General features: G+C 41.5%; 2 protein-coding genes across 2 annotated transcripts; one reads left to right on the top strand and one right to left on the bottom strand.

Annotated features, from left to right (window-relative positions):
* The first annotated feature begins 4,553 nt into the window (after positions 1 to 4,553).
* On the top strand, positions 4,554 to 11,278 carry nop16 (NOP16 nucleolar protein). The gene is made up of 5 exons (NM_001102748.1): positions 4,554 to 4,686; positions 6,539 to 6,647; positions 7,275 to 7,332; positions 7,603 to 7,709; positions 10,102 to 11,278. The coding sequence occupies exons 1-5, from the start codon at positions 4,583 to 4,585 to the stop codon at positions 10,228 to 10,230; spliced, it is 507 nt and encodes a 168-aa protein (NP_001096218.1). The 5' UTR covers positions 4,554 to 4,582; the 3' UTR covers positions 10,231 to 11,278.
* Positions 10,443 to 16,297, bottom strand: arl10 (ADP ribosylation factor like GTPase 10). Its single transcript, NM_203713.1, is given in 4 exon segments — positions 10,443 to 11,011; positions 12,455 to 12,630; positions 13,836 to 14,004; positions 16,044 to 16,297. Coding segments are annotated over 4 exon segments (714 nt in total). The 5' UTR covers positions 16,164 to 16,297; the 3' UTR covers positions 10,443 to 10,762.
* Between the last annotated feature and the right edge of the window lie 2,365 nt (positions 16,298 to 18,662).

The following is an 18,662-nucleotide window of genomic DNA, read 5'->3' as shown; positions in this document are numbered from 1 at the left end:
CAAATGCCAGAGGGGCTGCTGTAAAATGCCATAGTCAGTCACTATTTATTGGGCAGGTGGGAAGCTGTTTGGCCCTCTGTGTAGTTGAAACGCCAGGGCAAATTTTGAATCCCAGTCTGTTCCTGTCTGCACTATTTTTCTCTACACCTCCTCTCCTCACAAAACTTTTATTTTTAACTAGTCTCATCAGCTATTGGTAGATCACCTCTAATCATCTGCTCAATGTCTGAGTTTCACTAAGGCTAAAAGGGCCAGTTTACCAGGATATAGGCAGTGGATCAGTTTGAAACTGAAACTGTCCACTTGTTAGGGTCACACATACCCTAACAAACAGGTATGGTCAAAAAGAAAAATAAGTGATAGAAATGTTTATGCCAATAAAAATCTAGCTTCAGAATTAAAGGGGTAGTTCACCTTTAAAGAAACAGTAACACCAAGAAATAAAGAATTTATCAAAATAATTAAAATATAATGTACTGTTGCCATGCACTCGTTAAAGTTGTGTGCTTGCTTCTGAAACTGCTATAGTATATATAAATACCCTGCTGAGTAGCCGTGGGGGCAGCCATTCAAGCTATAAAAAATGGGAAAAAGCAAAGATTACTTAGCAGATAACAGATAAAACACTGTTGTATTCTACAGGACTTATCTGTTATCTGCTATGTAACCTGTGCCTTTTCTACTTTTTTTCCAGCTTACTGTAAATGGTTGTCCCCATGGCTACACAGCAGGGTATTTATATAAAGTACAGGTATGGGATCTGTTATCCGGAAACCCATTATCCAGAAAGTTCGAATTACGGAATGGCCGTCTCCCATAGACTTCATTATAAGCAAATAATTCTAATTTTTCTCTGTAATAATAAAACAGTACCTTGTACTTGATCCCAACTAAGATAGAATCAATCCTTATTGGGGGCAAAACAATGCTATTGGGCTTATTCATTTTTTAAATAATTTTTTAGCAGACTTGGAGCTATGGAGATCCAAATTATGGAAAGACCCCTTATCCGGAAAACCCCAGGCCCCAAGATTCTGGATAATAGGTCCTATACCTGTATAGTATAGTTTCTGAAGAAAACACACCAGTGTTACCAGTGCAGGGCAACAGTACATTACATTTAATTACGTCAAAACACTTTCATTTTTTGGTGCTACTATTTCTTTAAAGGACATGTAAACCCCACACACAAAAATCAATAAACAGGCTCTTTGAAATCTTTAAATACCTGTACACTGGTTGTCCAAAGGTTAATAGTAAGGCTGCAGCATCTCCTTAATCGCTTAGGGGCATATTTATTATGCTGTGTAAAAAATGGCCCCCTCCCTCAGAAATTTACATTGGCTGTAGGCTCCTGGGCATGCTCAGTTGTTCTAAACTCAGATTACTAAACACGCCCTCCAGTCTAGCAGCCAATGAAGACATGGCATAGCTGGTTCCCATAGAAACTCAACTCTAGTTGTCTGCTCCTATTTTTTTCTCCTAATCTCCCTCCAGAGCTCAGTTTAACTGTTATAGTGCTCAATCCAAGCAGAACTTTTTATCAAAGTAAATTCTGCCTGTGTGAGCCTGCATTCTTTATATAATGTACGCTAAATAGGGGTCTATGTGCACGTTTGCTGTTTGCAGATTACATTTAACTGATGATGTGTCAGAGGGAAAATGGCCCCAGGACAGGGTCGGACTGGGGGGTGCAGGGCCCACCGGGGCTCCCGCCCCAGGGGCCCTGCAGGTGCCCCAGTCGCGTCCCCTAACCCCCCCTCAGGGGCCCCCCTAACCCCCCCCGCAGGGCCCCCGCCTGACGTCCTCCCCCAGCGCGTATAAATTGAAGGTGTCCGGGGAGGAACAGTCACGGGGGAGCGCCGGCAAAGGTCGGACTGGGCCGCTGGGATTTTTCCCAGTCTGACCCTGCCCCAGGATGAAAGCTGCTATTTGTTATAGGAAAATGTGATGGTGCTGGCAAATAGAGGGGATATATGCAGTACACATAATACCATTTGGGTGGGCGTGATGTGGCCAAAAATATATACAGTAAAATTGTAGTAAAATGTAGGCTTTACATGTCCTTTAAAGGAGGAAGAAAGTCATTTTGGCATTTTACTGCCAATAGATTTGCCACATTTGTGCCACCTAGATCAATATATTTATTCTGCAGAAACCATTACCATACCTGAGTAAACAGCTTTAGAAGCTTTCTCCGTTTGCTTAAGATTGCAGCTGCCATTTAAAGTAGCTTCCTTCCTGCAGCTCTAGCCGTTATAGCTGAGATCACCCATTCCTAGGGGAAGGGGGAGGGAGTTCTTAGCATTCTCGTGGGAGGGGCAGGAGAGGGCAGAGAGAAAAGAACTGCGTAGAATCTGGCCCAGGGAATTAAGGAGTTTTCTAAGAGAGGAAGTCAGACACTGGAACATCATGTTTAAAAAAAAAAAGAGACAAGAAATCCTGTGTTTCTTTTGATAGAGTGTAGCATTACTGTAAGTGCTTATGGCTGTATTTACGTAGACCTTTCTGATAAAGCTTACTTAGTTGTTACCTTTCTTTTTCCTTTAAGTTAACTTTTAGTATGTTATAGAATGGCCAATTATCAGCAACTGTTCAAATGGAGAGAGTGATCTTTTTAATTGTTCCCACAACACCTTTAGAGCAAAATGAAGGTAAACCCCTTCAACCACTTGTTTTTTTCTCCACGTGGCCATTCATTTAGTCACAATGGCAACAAACAAACTGCTGGTGATTTGCACTTTATCTAACACTGCATTTGGAGTAGCGGTGCAAATAGTCAGCTAGTCAACTAGCAACTAAAAACTGATAAAGAGATGCCTGCAGGCACCAAATCAATAAGTAGGTGGTACATATTATGAAAATTAATTAAAAAATCAGAGGGGGGTATAATATGTAGGAAAGAAGCTTGCAAAAAATATGAAAAACTGCAATATACATTGTAAATGAGCGGCATAGGTATCTACTAATCACACGTCTATTGAAAATTAATGATCTACTCAGGACATATTTAAGGCCATATTTCATGTTACTATTTAATGTAAAGTGGAATTAGGATTTAAACAAATCCAGCGTGGCTCATTATCTCCCTTATTACTTTGGTCTACGTGACTTCTCTGATAACAAACTGTACCCATGACAGTTTCCACCTTTAGTTGTTATGGGGTAAGCTTCAAATCTGGATTCTCTGGCAACACATTGGTTCTAGCCCTATCCACCAGAAAACACCCATGAAAATGAATGACAATAGGTACTTGAGCCCTTTTAAACATTGTACTATTCCTAGTGACAAATTAACTTTAAAGCATCCCATTCCAATTATACAAATACACATAAGGAATAACATGTTTAAGAGGGGTTATAAGTATACTAAAAATACTGTATGTATGGCTGTGGCATTTTAATAGAGAAGCATAGGCCCCAGCACATATTTTGGACCTGGGACCCCGACCCATTTATTTGCTCTAAATCTCCAGTGCTCCCAACCATCACCTTAACACAAGCCCAGTATTCATCATGAGAATCCTTTGGGTACTGAGCACCCTTTATTTTTTTCCTACATAACTTCTTCTGTGTATAATTCTTAATGCTTCAAATAAAAATGTTCCTGCAGCTTACTGCAACCCTGCACTTTTTGTAGACATAACCAAACACCATATCATGAGGGTGACACTGATACTCAGGATCTTTTGAGACCTTATTTAATACTACCATTTAGTTAGCATGAACAGAGTTTTAGGCCTGCAGGACTCTGGTTGACATCAGTCCAGTGATATTCCAAGGCAACTGACAACCGGTCTTTATTGTTTATTTGTTAAAAATGTTTTTTTCTAGTGTTTTTTTAAACTATTAATCTTTATATCCTGCATTGCCCTAGGTAAAAATGTAAAAATCTTTCTGTTTGCCAGACACAGAGTCCAGATTGTTTTTTCAATGATATGGTTTATGTTTCTTTCCAACCATATTCTAGTCTGTCATTCATTTTTAAAGTTTTTATTTAAGGATTTTCTTTGGGGTTCTGAAAAAGGAGATTGCAAGGGGAAGCTGTCCTTGGTCTCCATAACATCTGTTCCAGTTTCCAAGTTAAACCACTGCTTGGTTGCTAGGGTAAATATAGTCTAAGCAACCAGGTCGTAACAAGTAACAAGGGATCTAACAAACATAAAAGTGTTTTTTTTTTTTTTTTTTTTTTAAGAGATATAAACCCCAGTTCAAAACAGTTTTAATATACCACTGTCTACGTCAAACTTAAAAGTTCACTTCAATGTATATTTCTGTACCCTGGCTGACTATATATATTTTATCATTCCTATGTATTTATCACTTCATACATTTCTTCTAAAAACGTCCAAATAACGCTGTGACCGCATAGGGCTGTTTCCCAACCGGAAACAAACCAAACTAGAATAAGTATGGGAAAATGGGAGGCTAAAAACATACTGCATATTGTAGTCAAACACTACATTACCCAGAATGTACCACGGTGGTGTGACGTCATCAGCAAGCGACCTTCCGCTTTCCGTCCCCTCGTGTTCCCACGAACGGCGCAGATTCTTGTGTAGGATCACAGGCTGCCAGAGATATGGGCAAAGTGAAGAAGAAGCGTGGGAATACGTTTAATTACAACGTCGATAGGAAAAAGCTCAAACGGAAGGCGAGAAAGAAACATGCTCCCAGAATTCCCTGGTACGGAACTGGCTGATAGTTATAGGACGCGTAGTTATGCTTCATCGGATGCTTTGGCCTGGTGCCACTCGTGGGAAATAGTGAACGGTGATACCGTGACCCATAAGGAGCCGGCTCACTGAGTACAATAAGTGTCATTGGAGATTTGACTTTAGGCTGTATGACTTGATAACATAATAAGGATGAGGTCCTAGGCCACGACTTTATATAGCTATTCTAGGCTTCGTATATTATAGTCTATTTATAGTAATTAGCATGCCAGCAATTTACATATCTTAAGGTTTGTGCGCAGACTTCTTTCCGTGTCACATGTGGAACTGTTAGAGAGAAGGAAAGTGATTTTGGCATTTTACTGCCAATAGATTTGCAGCATTAGTGCCACCTAGAACACTATATTTAGTCTGCAGAAAGCTTTATTATACCTGAGTTAAGAGCCCTTTAAGGGCTCTGGCACACGGGGAGATTAGTCACCCATGACAAATCTCCCTTGTCACGGGCGACTAATCTCCCCAAACTACTATCCCACCGGCGAACATCATCGCCGGTGGGATGGTACACGCTGCGCAGGCGATTTCGGCAAATTGCCAAAGTTGCCTCGCAAGGCATTTTCGGCAATTTGCCGAAATTGCGCCGCCGCGTGTGCCATCCCACCGGTGACTTACATGTTTGCCGGTGGGATGGCAACTCGGTTGTAGATTGTAACTGCCATTTTAGCTTGGTCTTCATAGCATCCTGCTTGCAATTTAGCATTTATAGCTCAGATTACACATTCCTAAGGGTAGGGGGAGTGAGTTTTCTTAAAGGAACAGTAACACCAAAAAAATTATATATTTTAAAGAAATTAAACTATAATGTACTGCTGCCCTGCACTGGTAAAAGTTTTGTTTGCTTCAGAAACATTACTAGAGTTTATATAAACCCTGGTGTGTAGCCATGGGGGCAGCCATTCAAAAGAAGAAAAGGCACAGGTTATATAGCAGCTAACAGATAAACCCTGTAGAATACAATGGTGTCTTATCTGTTATCTGCTATGTGCCTTTTCTCCTTTTTTCCAGCTTGAATGGCTGCCCCCATGGCTACACAGCAGCTTATTATATAAACTATAGTAGTGTTCCTGAAGCAATCACCCCAGTTTTACCAGTGCAGGGCCACAGTACGTTATGTTTCAATTACTTTAAAGCTCTTTCATTTTTTGGTGTTACTGTTCCTTTAAAGTGATACGGACACCAGAAAGTAAATGTTTTTTTTTTTACATCTATCATAACATTGTCTTTGCAAGAACTTCATAATTTTGTCATAAAAGTATTTGCCTGATGCGTTTACGTAACCTGTCTGATCCCCCGTGTTCCTCTATGAGGGGGCTGCCGTATTTGTCTGTTAGCATTATAAGCTATAACTGACAGGCTGAGAAGGGACAGTCAGGTTGGCAAAACAGTCAGGTTTAGGGACTTCAAGTAACAATTACTTACAAAAGCAGCCCTGTCAGCGAAAAACCGTCAACACGACCTATTGGTAACTTTTTATGTAAATTCATATTTTGAAATGTAGTTTTTTTGTGTCAGTATCACTTTAATTCTTATGGGAGGGGGGAGCAGGGGAGGGGAGAGAACTGCCCAGACTCCTCCTGGAATGAAGGATTTTTCTGAGGGAGGAAGTCAGATACCCTAATAACATTGTTTACAAAAAAGGAGACAAGAAATCCTGTGTTTCTTTTGATAGAGGACTCAGTGCAGCATTACTGTGAGTGCTTATGGCTGTATTAAAATAGACCTTTATGATACTGCTTACTTAGTTTTTACCTTTTCTTCTCCTTTTAACCTTTTTTTTTTTCTTCTTCTTCCTCTTCCTCAAGTGAGCCAATTAGAAGTGCCTGGAATGATGGAAAGTCTGTTGCTAAAAACTTGGCAGACATGGGCTTGGCAGCCAATCCCAATAAGTCTCTTCCTATACGTCCCAGCCAGGTAAGCAATGATAAGAAATATCAATATACATGAATAAATGTTTTCTGTGCAGAGGAGTTGCTAAAAAACAAAGGTCCTTTGCAGATAAGTATGAGATTTGTATGATAATCTCAATATGCTGAGAGTTCATTATCACCCTGATGAATTGACATTTTAGCAAGTCAGGGAAAGATTGACTCTTAGCTGAGGAACAGTGTTCTAAACACACAGGCATAGGAGTTAGCATGGCTTCTTTGGTTGGGTTCTGCAGCAGACTAAATTCAATTCTCTGCCCCACACTGAAATTAATTGCATTTTTTTCACCAACACTGTAGTCTACTCTTATGTTGCTTATCTCTACCCTTATATTTGCCTATATAAGGTGTACATTAAATCGGTTTTCAGTAACTTTCCTACATATAGTAGAACCCCAATTTCACGTTTTTTAAGGCACCAGAAAATTCTGGTACATGTATTATGCATTATATATTAATATGCATTATATAAAAATGGTGTCTAAATGAGGGAAAACGTAAAAGCAAGGTATGTAAGATTGAGGGTTCACCGTATCTTGTATTATGTGATGACCGTTTGTCTTTGGGTGACAGATATAATTTCATGTTTATTTTCTTTATAACTGTACTCCAGGTGAAGGATGCAGAAGAGCAACCGGGCAAAGTAATAAAGAAACCATATGTTTTAGAAGGTAAGCAGGATTAGCTTGTTGCATTGTGTGGCTTTTTGGATCTGGAAGACAATGGGGCAGTAGGGAGTTTTTAAGAATTGTAACTATTTTAGGTGGTGGGGATTGTCTGCTAAAAAAAAAAAAAAAAAGAATCTAAATGTTGCATGGATTACACAAGATTTTGAAGGACTGCCCTTATGTTTTATCATCTGTTTTTAAAGTGAAATACAGTAAATACAATAATGTTACATGTTCATGTAAGTTCAACTTTATCTCATGTTCGCTTGACAGGGCTCCAAGCCTTAGCCAGCCTGCCTTCCAAGCAAACAATGGGCATTTCTTCTGACATGATTCAATATGTCCGGCATATGGTTGAAAATTACGGTGAAGACTACAAGGTAAATGTGCTGTGGTGTATCTATTTTGACAGAGGGAAAGTTGTTTAAATGATGGCCTATTAAGCCTTCCTTATCTACAGTAAGCTCTACTGAGCCTCTGAAACTTGTCAGTGAAGTTCAGCCATCCTGAGGCTCTGTGGAGAAGTACAAAATAAGTTGTAGTATGGAATTTTTTAGTTATCAGATTGTTAGGGACTGAAACTTGTGTTCAAGACTCCCACCAGTGTAAATATGAGACAGAGATGTTTACAGCATAACCTAATATGTCTTTACCCCGCATACCTAAAAAACAAAGTAACAAACACTAATATTTTTTTCACTAAGTAAAAAAAATACACCGTTTGACATGAAATTATTCATATGAGCTTTATAAACTGCCAATACCTGATACCACAGAGGAAATCATGATAGTCTTAACCATTTCCCCACCCTTCTGTAGGCTGGCAGCCATTTAAGCCCTCCCTTACCTTGTTCTGTGTGAAACTGGTGGATTCTGGGAATTAAAGTCCTTCTGTTTCCCATCCTTTGATGGGTGGTGTATAAATTCTGTGGAAAGCAGAGGGACTTCAAGTCCCAGAAGCCATCAGTTCAGTATGGAACAAGGTGATGGACAGGTTGAATAACTTTTAAGTTATATCAATTCAGTGTGTATGCACTTTTTTAACTGAATGAGCTCATATCAGAAGGGAATATTTTTACATGAAATCCTAAAATCCAATCAGTAGTGTTTGCCCCATGACAGCAGCCATTATAAGGGATAAAGATGTATTACAGTGGCTTGCAAAAGTATTCGGCCCCCTTGAACTTTTCCACATTTTGTCACATTACAGCCACAAACATGAATCAATTTTATTGGAATTCCACGTGAAAGACCAATACAGTCTCAAGTCTTTTGCAGACTCCAAGAGGTTTTCTTCCAAGATTGCCCTGTATTTGGCTCCATCCATCTTCCCATCAACTCTGACCAGCTTCCCTGTCCCTGCTGAAGAGAAGCACCCCCAGAGCATGATGCTGCCACCACCATATTTGACAGTGGGGATGGTGTGTTCAGAGTGATGTGCAGTGTTAGTTTTCCGCCACACATAGCATTTGGCATTTTGGCCAAAAAGTTCCATTTTGGTCTCATCTGACCAGAGCACCTTCTTCCACATGTTTGCTGTGTCCCCCACATGGCTTGTGGCAAACTGCAAACGGGACTTCTTATGGTTTTCTGTTAACAATGGCTTTCTTCTTGACACTCTTCCATAAAGGCCAACTTTGTGCAGTGCACGACTAATAGTTGTCCTATGGACAGATTCCCCCACCTGAGCTGTAGATCTCTGCAGCTCCCCCAGAGACACCATGGGCCTCTTGGCTGCATTTCTGATCAGCGCTCTCCTTGTTCGGCCTGTGAGTTTAGGGGGACGGCCTTGTCTTGGTAGGGTTACAGTTGTGCCATACTCCTTCCATTTCTAAATGATCGGTGGAACAGTGCTCCGTGGGATGTTCAAGGCTTTGGAAATCTTTTTGTAGCCTAAGCCTGCTTTAAATTTCTCAATAACTTTATCCCTGACCTGTCTGGTGTGTTCTTTGGACTTCATGTTGTTGCTCCCAATATTCTCTTAGACAACCTCTGAGGCCGTCACAGAGCAGCTGTATTTGTACTGACATTAGATTACACACAGGTGCACTCTATTTAGTCATTAGCACTCATCAGGCAATGTCTATGGGCAACTGACTGCACTCGGACCAAAGGGGGCTAAATAATTACGCACACCCCACTTTGCAGTTGTTTATTTGTAAAAAATGTTTGGAATCATGTATGATTTTCATTCCACTTCTCACGTGTACACCACTTTGTATTGGTCTTTCACGTGGAATTCCAATAAAATTGATTCATGTTTGTGGCTGTAATGTGACAAAATGTGGAAAAGTTCAAGGGGGCCGAATACTTTTGCAAGCCACTGTATGCTTTACTGTTGACAGAGCTCTCTCGAATTTGTCACACATTTCTTTGTTCCAAAACATTTCCTGTAGTTTGTTTTGCAGCGTTTACTGAGAAAAAAATGGCCACCTGTCACATAAAAATGTTTTTTTTTTTTTGCACTCCGGATGGGTATACAAAAGCACCCTATAGTCAGTGACCTGCACTGGGAATGGGTGTCCACCGGCCAGGGCACAGCATGCATTTGATGCTGTTTTAATCTACACCTCCAGATAAGGTGCCCTTTAAGTGATTCCAAACACTGAGCTATGGGTAAACATGAGCAAATTGTATCATACCTTATTTATGCTTTTATTGTTGTACTTAAATGTGCTATATTGGTGGGTGTTATCTTAATATTATTAAATGATTTTACTTTACCTGCTGTAATAGCAATTGCTGTAGCTCATTAAGCTTTGGTCTTTGCAGGCAATGGCCCGTGATGAGAAAAATTATTACCAAGATACACCAAAACAGATCCAGCGCAAAGTAAACCTGTATAAGCGACATCACCCACAAGACTATCAAGCTCTGGTTGCATCCCGTATAATGCAGTAGAACATTCCATTATGAGGAGGACTGTTGGTCTTACAGAGCATCTTGCCATTAGGATGCCCAGGCCAGATCTCATGGCACACCAGAATACCTACACCCATTATTCAAGCTTGGTACTCATGAAATGCTTACACCTGGATCATATGCCAACCAGTTTGTGAATATTTGTTTGTAGGTGTTTGCTGGGAGGTACAGTTATAAATGACATTCGAAAGTTAGCACCAACTTAGTCATTTTATTATATATAATTATATATAATTTTTACAAATTTTCTTTCCCTCATCATTTATAGCTTATTTATGAACAGCGGTGATTTATTTTTATTAGAACCCTGAAGCAGTGTGTGGGCCAGCACACACTAAGTGTAAACTGTGTCACTAACAAGTGTCCAGCTTTTGGCATATAGTCTGTCAGACCATCTTCTCACAGTCGTATTTGTCTGCGCCTGCAACAGGAATAGATTGCCCGAAAACCTGAGCAGTAAGAGGATGGTAACTGTCACTGTAAACATTTGTAGATGTCTGTGACACACATATTAACCATCATTTTGAAGAGATGTGTGGCACTGGGTGGCTTGTGGATGATTGGCACCATTCTGTGCTGGCCCTTTCGGTCTATGTAGTCTTTCCTCTAACAATGTCTTCACAGTCTGTAGTCTGGTGCTGTGGCCAGCTCCATCTGATACAGCACTAGTTCCCAGCAAGGTTACCTCTCTTTCGCCAGTAATCCGGTGCAGTGACAGTTCTGAGTGAATTTCAGGAAGGCAAAGTGCAGTATTCTGATCCTTGGAGGAAAGAGGGTGAAAAAATTTGAATACCATATAGATGATAGAGCAGAAAACAATCTTGTCCTTTAAAAATATATTCTGATATAGACAGTCTTTCATGGAAGTACTGTTTGACTAAAGAAAGCTTTGTTTGTTTTAGTAGCTGTGGCAGGGAGAGGGGGAAAAAAATATTTGTTATATTTTGCCAAGGGTGGCCCCGGGGGTTATTTTGGTAAAAAATGAATGAAACTTGGCGTAAACTGGAATAAAGTACCTTGGGCTTGAGTGTTTTGTTTTTTTTTTAATGGAGGACACATTGGCCCAGGCCACAAAGTTGGCAGTTAGGCTTAGTGCCTAACATATGGAAACCCCTAGTTTAAACCTTTTTAGTTATTTATTAAATTAAAGGTTGATTTGGCAGAGAATCTACCATTAGCCTTAGGAACACATCTTTTCTCAATGGTGTCTCAGGAGAGAGGTGTGTGAAGTTCCAATACACAGGGATACGTTAGGTTTCTCTTCCAGCCTTTTGGTACCTTGCCCTGCCCCTAAACACAAAGTCACTCCTGGGAATGCTTGGAGAAGCTGTTTGGTTGACTAACACACATGAGTGCTGAGGGGAGCAATGGGGTCACTTTAACATACAATTTGTGCTAGGTTAGATTCTTAAAGGCACAATGAGATGTTCCTGTTAATTACTGGAACTTGTCTCTATCCCTTTTACTATTGGGGTGTCCAGCAGAAGGCCCATATGCAAGAGGTCAATTTCTAAAGGATTATTGCGGCCCCAGAGCTGCATAGATTTCTATGTTTGACATTCAGTCCATGGTCCTGAAGTGGTAGTGTACTTTGTTTTCCACTATGCTGAATCATTTCAACAGCTAAGAAGTACATAATTGTTATTAAAAGTGTACAGAAGATGTTCACCCTCAGACAATAGTTTTTATGTGAAGAGCCCCTGTCAGAAAAAAAAACATTTTTGTAATTCATCTTTATTACTTAAAATGTTTCATTTTGAAGCTACAGATGAGGATTAATGCTGCTAAAACTCTCCCTCCTCTGCTCTCATCTCTCTTTGGAAGGGATCGCCACCAACTTGCATTCTGCCCAAACAGGAAGTTGACACTGAACTTGTTACTGCACATGCCTTTCCTCTCCTGCATTTCATTGATTTGATTGGCTGAATCTTGCCAGACAGTGGTATCAAAGATATGCAAGTGAGGCAGGAGAGGAAAGGCATGTGCAGTAACCAGTTCAGTGTCAACTTCCTGTTTGGGCAGAATGCAAGTTGATGGCAATCCCTTCCAAAGAGATTAGAGCAGAGGAGTAGCTTCAAAACTAGTATTTTAAATAAGATTACTTACAAAAATGTTTTTTTCTGACCGGGGCTGTACATATTCAGATTGTCTGAACGTTCCTTTTAATTTTCCTTTGAGCATTCTGGTTTGTGTGTATATATACCTGCTTATTTGCCAGAACCATAAGGGGAAGATCTGGCGCTTCATGAAGAAGCCGGTGCAGTTCTTGCCTAGCAAGGTGGAGGCGCTTGTTGTCTGTTGAGTCCACTACAAAGACTATAACGTTGGCATTCTTCAGATATTGGCTCCAGTATGTGCGAAGATTCTGGCTGCCTCCAACTACCAAACAGAATGATAATTTGTTATACATAAATTACTCAAATGCCACTAAAAACACCTTTAAATATTAAATCCAAAAATGTAACTTTCTGTAATAGTTTGTGTACAACAGTATAAGAGTGAGCCCCTTCCTGTATAACTGCTTAATACCTCTCACACCATTAGACTACAATCACGGTGTTATGGTCTGCTCTACTGCTAGGGGGTCATCTCTTACATAGGTGCATTGGCAAAATAAATCATTTTGGAGAGGTAAATGTGGTTATGTTTCTGCAGCAACAAAAGGATTGGTGCTCCTACAATTATCCTGTATACAGTATCTAGTACAATTAAGTCTATAGAAACTGGACTGAGTTTTCTTGCAAATGTTTTACCACTCATCTTAGTGGCTTTTTTAGTTTAGACTTAATTCTACTGCAAATCATGACCTCGATGAATAAACATATTCATAGACAATTATCCAGTACATACAAATGCAAAAACCGTACCCCAGTTGAGGTATGTTTAACAGTTTTAGCCTAGGAAGTGTGAGGGTCATAATTGCTCTGCTAGTCCGCACTATGCCAGCAGCCAGATAAGAATCAGCTGTAAGACCTTCTATGGAACATTCCAGACTAGTAGTTACTGAGGTAAAATGATCCAATAACATCTGCTTTTAGGCTTATGTCCCACGGAGAGATTTAGTTGCCCGCGATACTCAAAGAATGGTTAAAAAAAAGAATAAAGTGAATGTTCTGGAATGGCCAAGTCAAAGTCCTGACCCTAATGCAATTGAAATGTTTTGGAAAGACCTAAAACGAAGGGTTTGTGTGATGAAACCCACTAACATCCAAGAGCTGAAGCTGTTCTGTATGGAGGAATGGGCTAAAATTTTGATGTTCAGGACTTATCAACAGTTATCGCAAAGGTGTGGTTGCAGTTATTGCTGCACAGGGGGGTCACTTTCACTGATTCATTTTTGCCACACATAGATATGTTATTGGATAATTTTTTTTAACAAATACATGACCAAATATAATACTTTTTGTTTCATGTTTTAGGATTTCATATGTCGTAGGTTTTTTTCATCTACTTTTAGTACTTGTTTGAAAATCAGATGATGTTTTAGATGATGTCACATTCCTACAAATCTAAAACATTGCAAACTTTCAAGCACCACTACATGTCATTCCCCTGTCCACAAAAGCATTGCAAAGTTTCCTTACCTTCCAGTAATTCAATCCGCAGTCCTTGGTGGATAATCTGGGCAGAGTTAAATCCATGAGTTGGTGCAGAACTGGACCTAGTGGTATTGGTGCTAATGGCATGAATAATGCTGCTTTTGCCAGCTCCATCCAAACCCAGTACTAATATCTGCCTATCCAGATATTTAACCTAAAACAAGAAGTGAATGGTTACTGGTGCACTTATACTCAAACAAAGACAAGAGGAAACCAATAGGAAAGAAAAGAATATAAAGGTGGCCATACACTGCAAGATCCGCTCATTTGGAGAGGTCTCCAAGCGAGCAGATCTTAGCCCGATATGCCCACTTACAAGTGGGCGATATCGGGCTAATTTGATCATCTAGCCCCAGGGCCAAATGATCGGATTAGAACAGTGGGCATAGGTGCCATTGGTTCGGGGACAGTGTCTACAAGCCCATGCGGTCCCCTATGTGATAGAAAAACCTGCCTAATCAAGATCTGCCCAATTTCAGGTCAGATGTCCGTTAGGGAGGCCCGTCGCTGTTGCCCATGCACAAGCAGATAAGCTGCAGCATCAGTCTAAAGGACCGATATCGGCACCTGAAATAGGCTTGTGTATGGCCACCGTAAGGCAAATACCTACACAATAGAATGGGATTTAGAGGGGCAAAATACAGTGCATCCCTTGTTTTTCTACAATAAAAAAAAAAGATTAAGGAAACATTTGCACATAAAAGGAGAGGGTATAATTTATATGACAGTGTTCTTTGGCACTGCTCATGGGAAAAAGTTATATACTAACACAGGCAGAGACACCAGAAAACACAAGATATGCTGCATAATCGATGATAAGAGGACACCTAAATACAGAGACCTGATTTCTGACATAGCCACAGTGTTATTCTGACTGGTACATCCCAGTTCAAACAGCATTGTGTTTATTGGCAAGGGACCACAGCCCTTATTTTGTGCTGGGCTAAAAGAAAGTGACAGCTGTGCATATTGAAAACAACAGTAAATCCTGCAGTGCCCTGCCCCCCCTGAGAATGCAGTCAATGACTAGAACATGTATTGCCCTACAGCTAAACTCCACTCTCATAAATGCCTGACCTATATCTGCCCAAGTGCTCCTCTGGGAAACCCAGCATTAGTATATGTAAAATGCATGCATTCAGCCCTGAACTCTGCACTGTACAGTCAATAAGAGGGGGGCAGGGTATGAAAAATATATATATACTGAAAAAAATTAAAATATACACACACACACATACATAAATATATCATTCCCCCTATGCATAGTAAAATGATATGTCTCTCATATGAAACCGTGCAGCTGTTGTAAGGAACTCAGTAGGGCGGTTGTTTGGATTTAGAGCCAGGATTTGTATGGGTTTTAGAAGCTCAACCCAAGGTTTAATAATTGCACCTGATCAGTTTGCAGAACTCTCACCCAAAGCCCAGAGAGGCTGGGTCTGGGGGATTCCCTGCTGGAAGCTCTGGTCTATCAAGCCCACAAAGGCTGGGTCTGGGGGATTCCCTGCTGGAAGCTCTGGTCTATCAAGCCCACAGAGGCCGGGTCTGGGGGATTCCCTGCTGGAAGCTCTGGTCTATCAAGCCCACAGAGGCCGGGTCTGGGGGATTCCCTGCTGGAAGCTCTGGTCTATGAAGCCCACAGAGGCTGGGTCTGGGGGATTCCCTGCTGGAAGCTCTGGTCTATGAAGCCCACAGAGGCTGGGTCTGGGGGATTCCCTGCTGGAAGCTCTGGTCTATGAAGCCCACAAAGGCTGGGTCTGGGGGATTCCCTGCTGGAAGCTCTGGTCTATGAAGCCCACAGAGGCTGGGTCTGGGGGATTCCCTGCTGGAAGCTCTGGTCTATCAAGCCCACAAAGGCTGGGTCTGGGGGATTCCCTGCTGGAAGCTCTGGTCTATCAAGCCCACAAAGGCTGGGTCTGGGGGATTCCCTGCTGGAAGCTCTGGTCTATGAAGCCCACAGAGGCTGGGTCTGGGGGATTCCCTGCTGGAAGCTCTAGTCTATCAAGCCCACAGAGGCTGGGTCTGGGGGATTCCCTGCTGGAAGCTCTGGTCTATCAAGCCCACAGAGGCTGGGTCTGGGGGATTCCCTGCTGGAAGCTCTGGTCTATCAGGCTATTCCACTATGATTCCACTGCAGGAGGCTCATCTCCTGGTAACCAACAAGCCCCAAGCTGTGTATCTGCCTCTACCAACCTGCTCTGTGGCTGGGCTGCACGCCAGGCACCGCCTCCTTCTCCTCTGGACTGGGAAGTAACGGCTCCATGCAATGAACAGAACCGAACCCAAAGCCGCCACCGCCGCCCCTATAACCATGGTGAGGCTCCTCAGAGCAGCCATCTGTTGGCATCGCCGGCCGTGATGTCACTCACTTGATCGCGCCGCCCCAAAGATGAAAATCACATGTAAATAATAAAATAACAACAATGAACAGGAGCGGAGAAACTCACTTCCTGCACGCAATGCGCATGTCTGCAATAGGCGGTGTCCGACAGTGAAAGCTGAGTAGAGGCTCGCCCTTACTGCTTGTCAGCCTGCTAAGCTCTATCGCCACCCAGTGGCTAATGGCGTCACGACAAGTGGCCAATTGCGCTGACAGAATAGGCAGAGCATTGGTGTTTAACTAAAACGCTCTTCTTAATATTTGTTGTCAGGTTTGTGTTGGCCTATATAAATCTATGGGAATTACAATGTAAAATATTATAGTGAATAAGGTACCCCCTGTTGAAATATATGAGAATATTATTAGCAGCTGGGTATGTTTCACAACAGGGGGTGCTCATATTAGTTTCAGTCATGTGACAAATTAGGTCACTACACACCAATTATAACAGACATCACCAAGCTCTGTATATAAGGATATTAATGACAGCATATTAATGGCTCTTGTGTATTATTATATACATAGCATGGCTGCTTTTGTGTTTTCAGGCTGATCTCCACTTTTGCTCCACTCTGTGTAGCTGCATGCAGGCAGAAGCTGTGATTGGCAGCACAGCTACAGGAAGATACTGATTAGAGTGAATCCACATAGCTCTGCCTGATTAAAACCTGAAGGCAGAGAGCAGCAGAGGTAACACACTCTGTGTGAACATGCCCTAATGTAGGGAGCAGAGTCAGACTGGGAACCCACCAAAAACCTTAGACCATAGGCCAGCTTTCCAAACTATTTTTCCTCCTTTCCTCACCCAACCTATTTATTCTCCCAGACTCTTTTATTTTCATGCTGGCATCTATTCTTCCATCTATTTCTCCTCTTTCTTCCCATTCAGAAATAGGGAATGACCATAAACAGGCCGAATGGTCAGGAGCAGGAGGGCCCACTGACACCTAGGCCCACTCAGCAAAATTTTTTGCCCATATCCTGGTGGGCTAGTCTGACACTGGTAGGGAGAACCCAAGTACACAAGTGTTGGATTATTGTATTGTTCTGAAAAAAGACACTTTTGGGTCATTTCGAGTGCTTCCATTCAACTGTTTTATAAGTACATGTTTAATTTAGTACTTACTCAGATCTGCCACGTGGGCTTTCCCAAAACCCACACAACTTGCTAGTTTACTCAGAGGTGTGGGTTTAAGGAGATGCAAGGGTGTTAGGAGTGTAGCGAGTCTGGTTTCTTTAAAAATTATTTTGCCCCATTGTGACATGACTGCACATACCACATTACTTATTACACAGCACCATTCAACCTATTGCTCTTCCAGCAGTTATTGTATGACAACTTCCTGAACCCCTGCTATAAACAGTGTCTTGTCTGCTATTCCTGCCAAACCCTATATTTTCTGCTTCCACCATTACCCTTCTTTGCTTCAATCTCCTTGTTCTCATTTGTGGGAACACTTTAAATATATAACATGATTAATGTGACATCAAGATTTCTCTTTTCCAATCATTCCCCAACCCCCATTACAAAAGCTCCCCAGCTTACAGCCTATTGGGTGCGGTTGGACTGCAAAATCTCATAGTCCTCTTAAGCAGATCTGGTTCCAACCTAGAGCTGGCAGTTGCTGGACTGCCCATGCCTGTACTAGAGTGTGGATAAGTAAGCATAGTTGCTTAGGCTTAATTGGTCCTTATAATCATGAATCAGAAACAGAGACAAATCACATTTGTAGAGTTTATTATTCTTTGTTCAAATCTACTTAGTTGTTCTTATGACACAAGATTCTGCAATGTCACAGTACTGATTCATTTCTATAATGAACAAAGTGCGTTGTTGCAGTAAACATACTAAACACAATATATAAAGATAAACATGACAAAATAAGGCACAGTATAACCAGGATAATGAAAACAAAACACTGGCTTAATATGACTGGTGTGCATATAAAACACGTGTTTTAAAGGAGAGGAAAAGGCTAAGTCACTTGGGGGTGCCAAAATGTTAGGCACCCCCAAGTGACTTAAATCGCTTACCTTGTACCCTGGGCTGGTGCCCCTGTTAGGAGAAAACCACACCAGCCCGGGGTACTTGTAGCAGAGCGCTTCCTTCTTCTGCGTTTCTTTTGCGGTGAATTCCCTAGGCCGAAAAAGTTTGAAAAGTTTTTAAAGTTCGGCTTTTCACTCTAATACGCATGCGCAGCGTGCCAACGCAGAAGAGGGAAGCGCTCGCGTCTACCCTGGGCTGGTGCTGTTCTCTCTTAACAGGGTCACCAGCCGGGGTACGAGGTAAGCGATTTAAGTCACTTGGGGGTGCCCCAAGTGACTTAGGCTTTCCTTCTCCTTTAAAGGGTAAATTAATAAAGAAACATAAAAGAATGCTTTTCCATTCAGTTTCACATCCACTACCCTTTAGAAGGGAACTTATCTTTAAA

The sequence above is a fragment of the Xenopus tropicalis genome, chromosome 3 (genome assembly GCF_000004195.4).
Source record: "Xenopus tropicalis strain Nigerian chromosome 3, UCB_Xtro_10.0, whole genome shotgun sequence".
NCBI classification, from domain to species: Eukaryota; Metazoa; Chordata; class Amphibia; order Anura; family Pipidae; genus Xenopus; species Xenopus tropicalis.
This window is presented reverse-complemented; position numbering and strand designations above follow the sequence as displayed.

Excerpts from the sequence above, each read along its gene's own strand:
- nop16 (NM_001102748.1), top strand. The coding sequence starts at position 4,583 with ATGGGCAAAGTGAAGAAGAAGCGTGGGAATACGTTTAATTACAACGTC. Across the intron at positions 6,648-7,274 it reads TTCCTATACGTCCCAGCCAG|GTGAAGGATGCAGAAGAGCA; the intron begins GTAAGCAATGAT and ends ACTGTACTCCAG. Across the intron at positions 7,333-7,602 it reads GAAACCATATGTTTTAGAAG|GGCTCCAAGCCTTAGCCAGC; the intron begins GTAAGCAGGATT and ends TTCGCTTGACAG.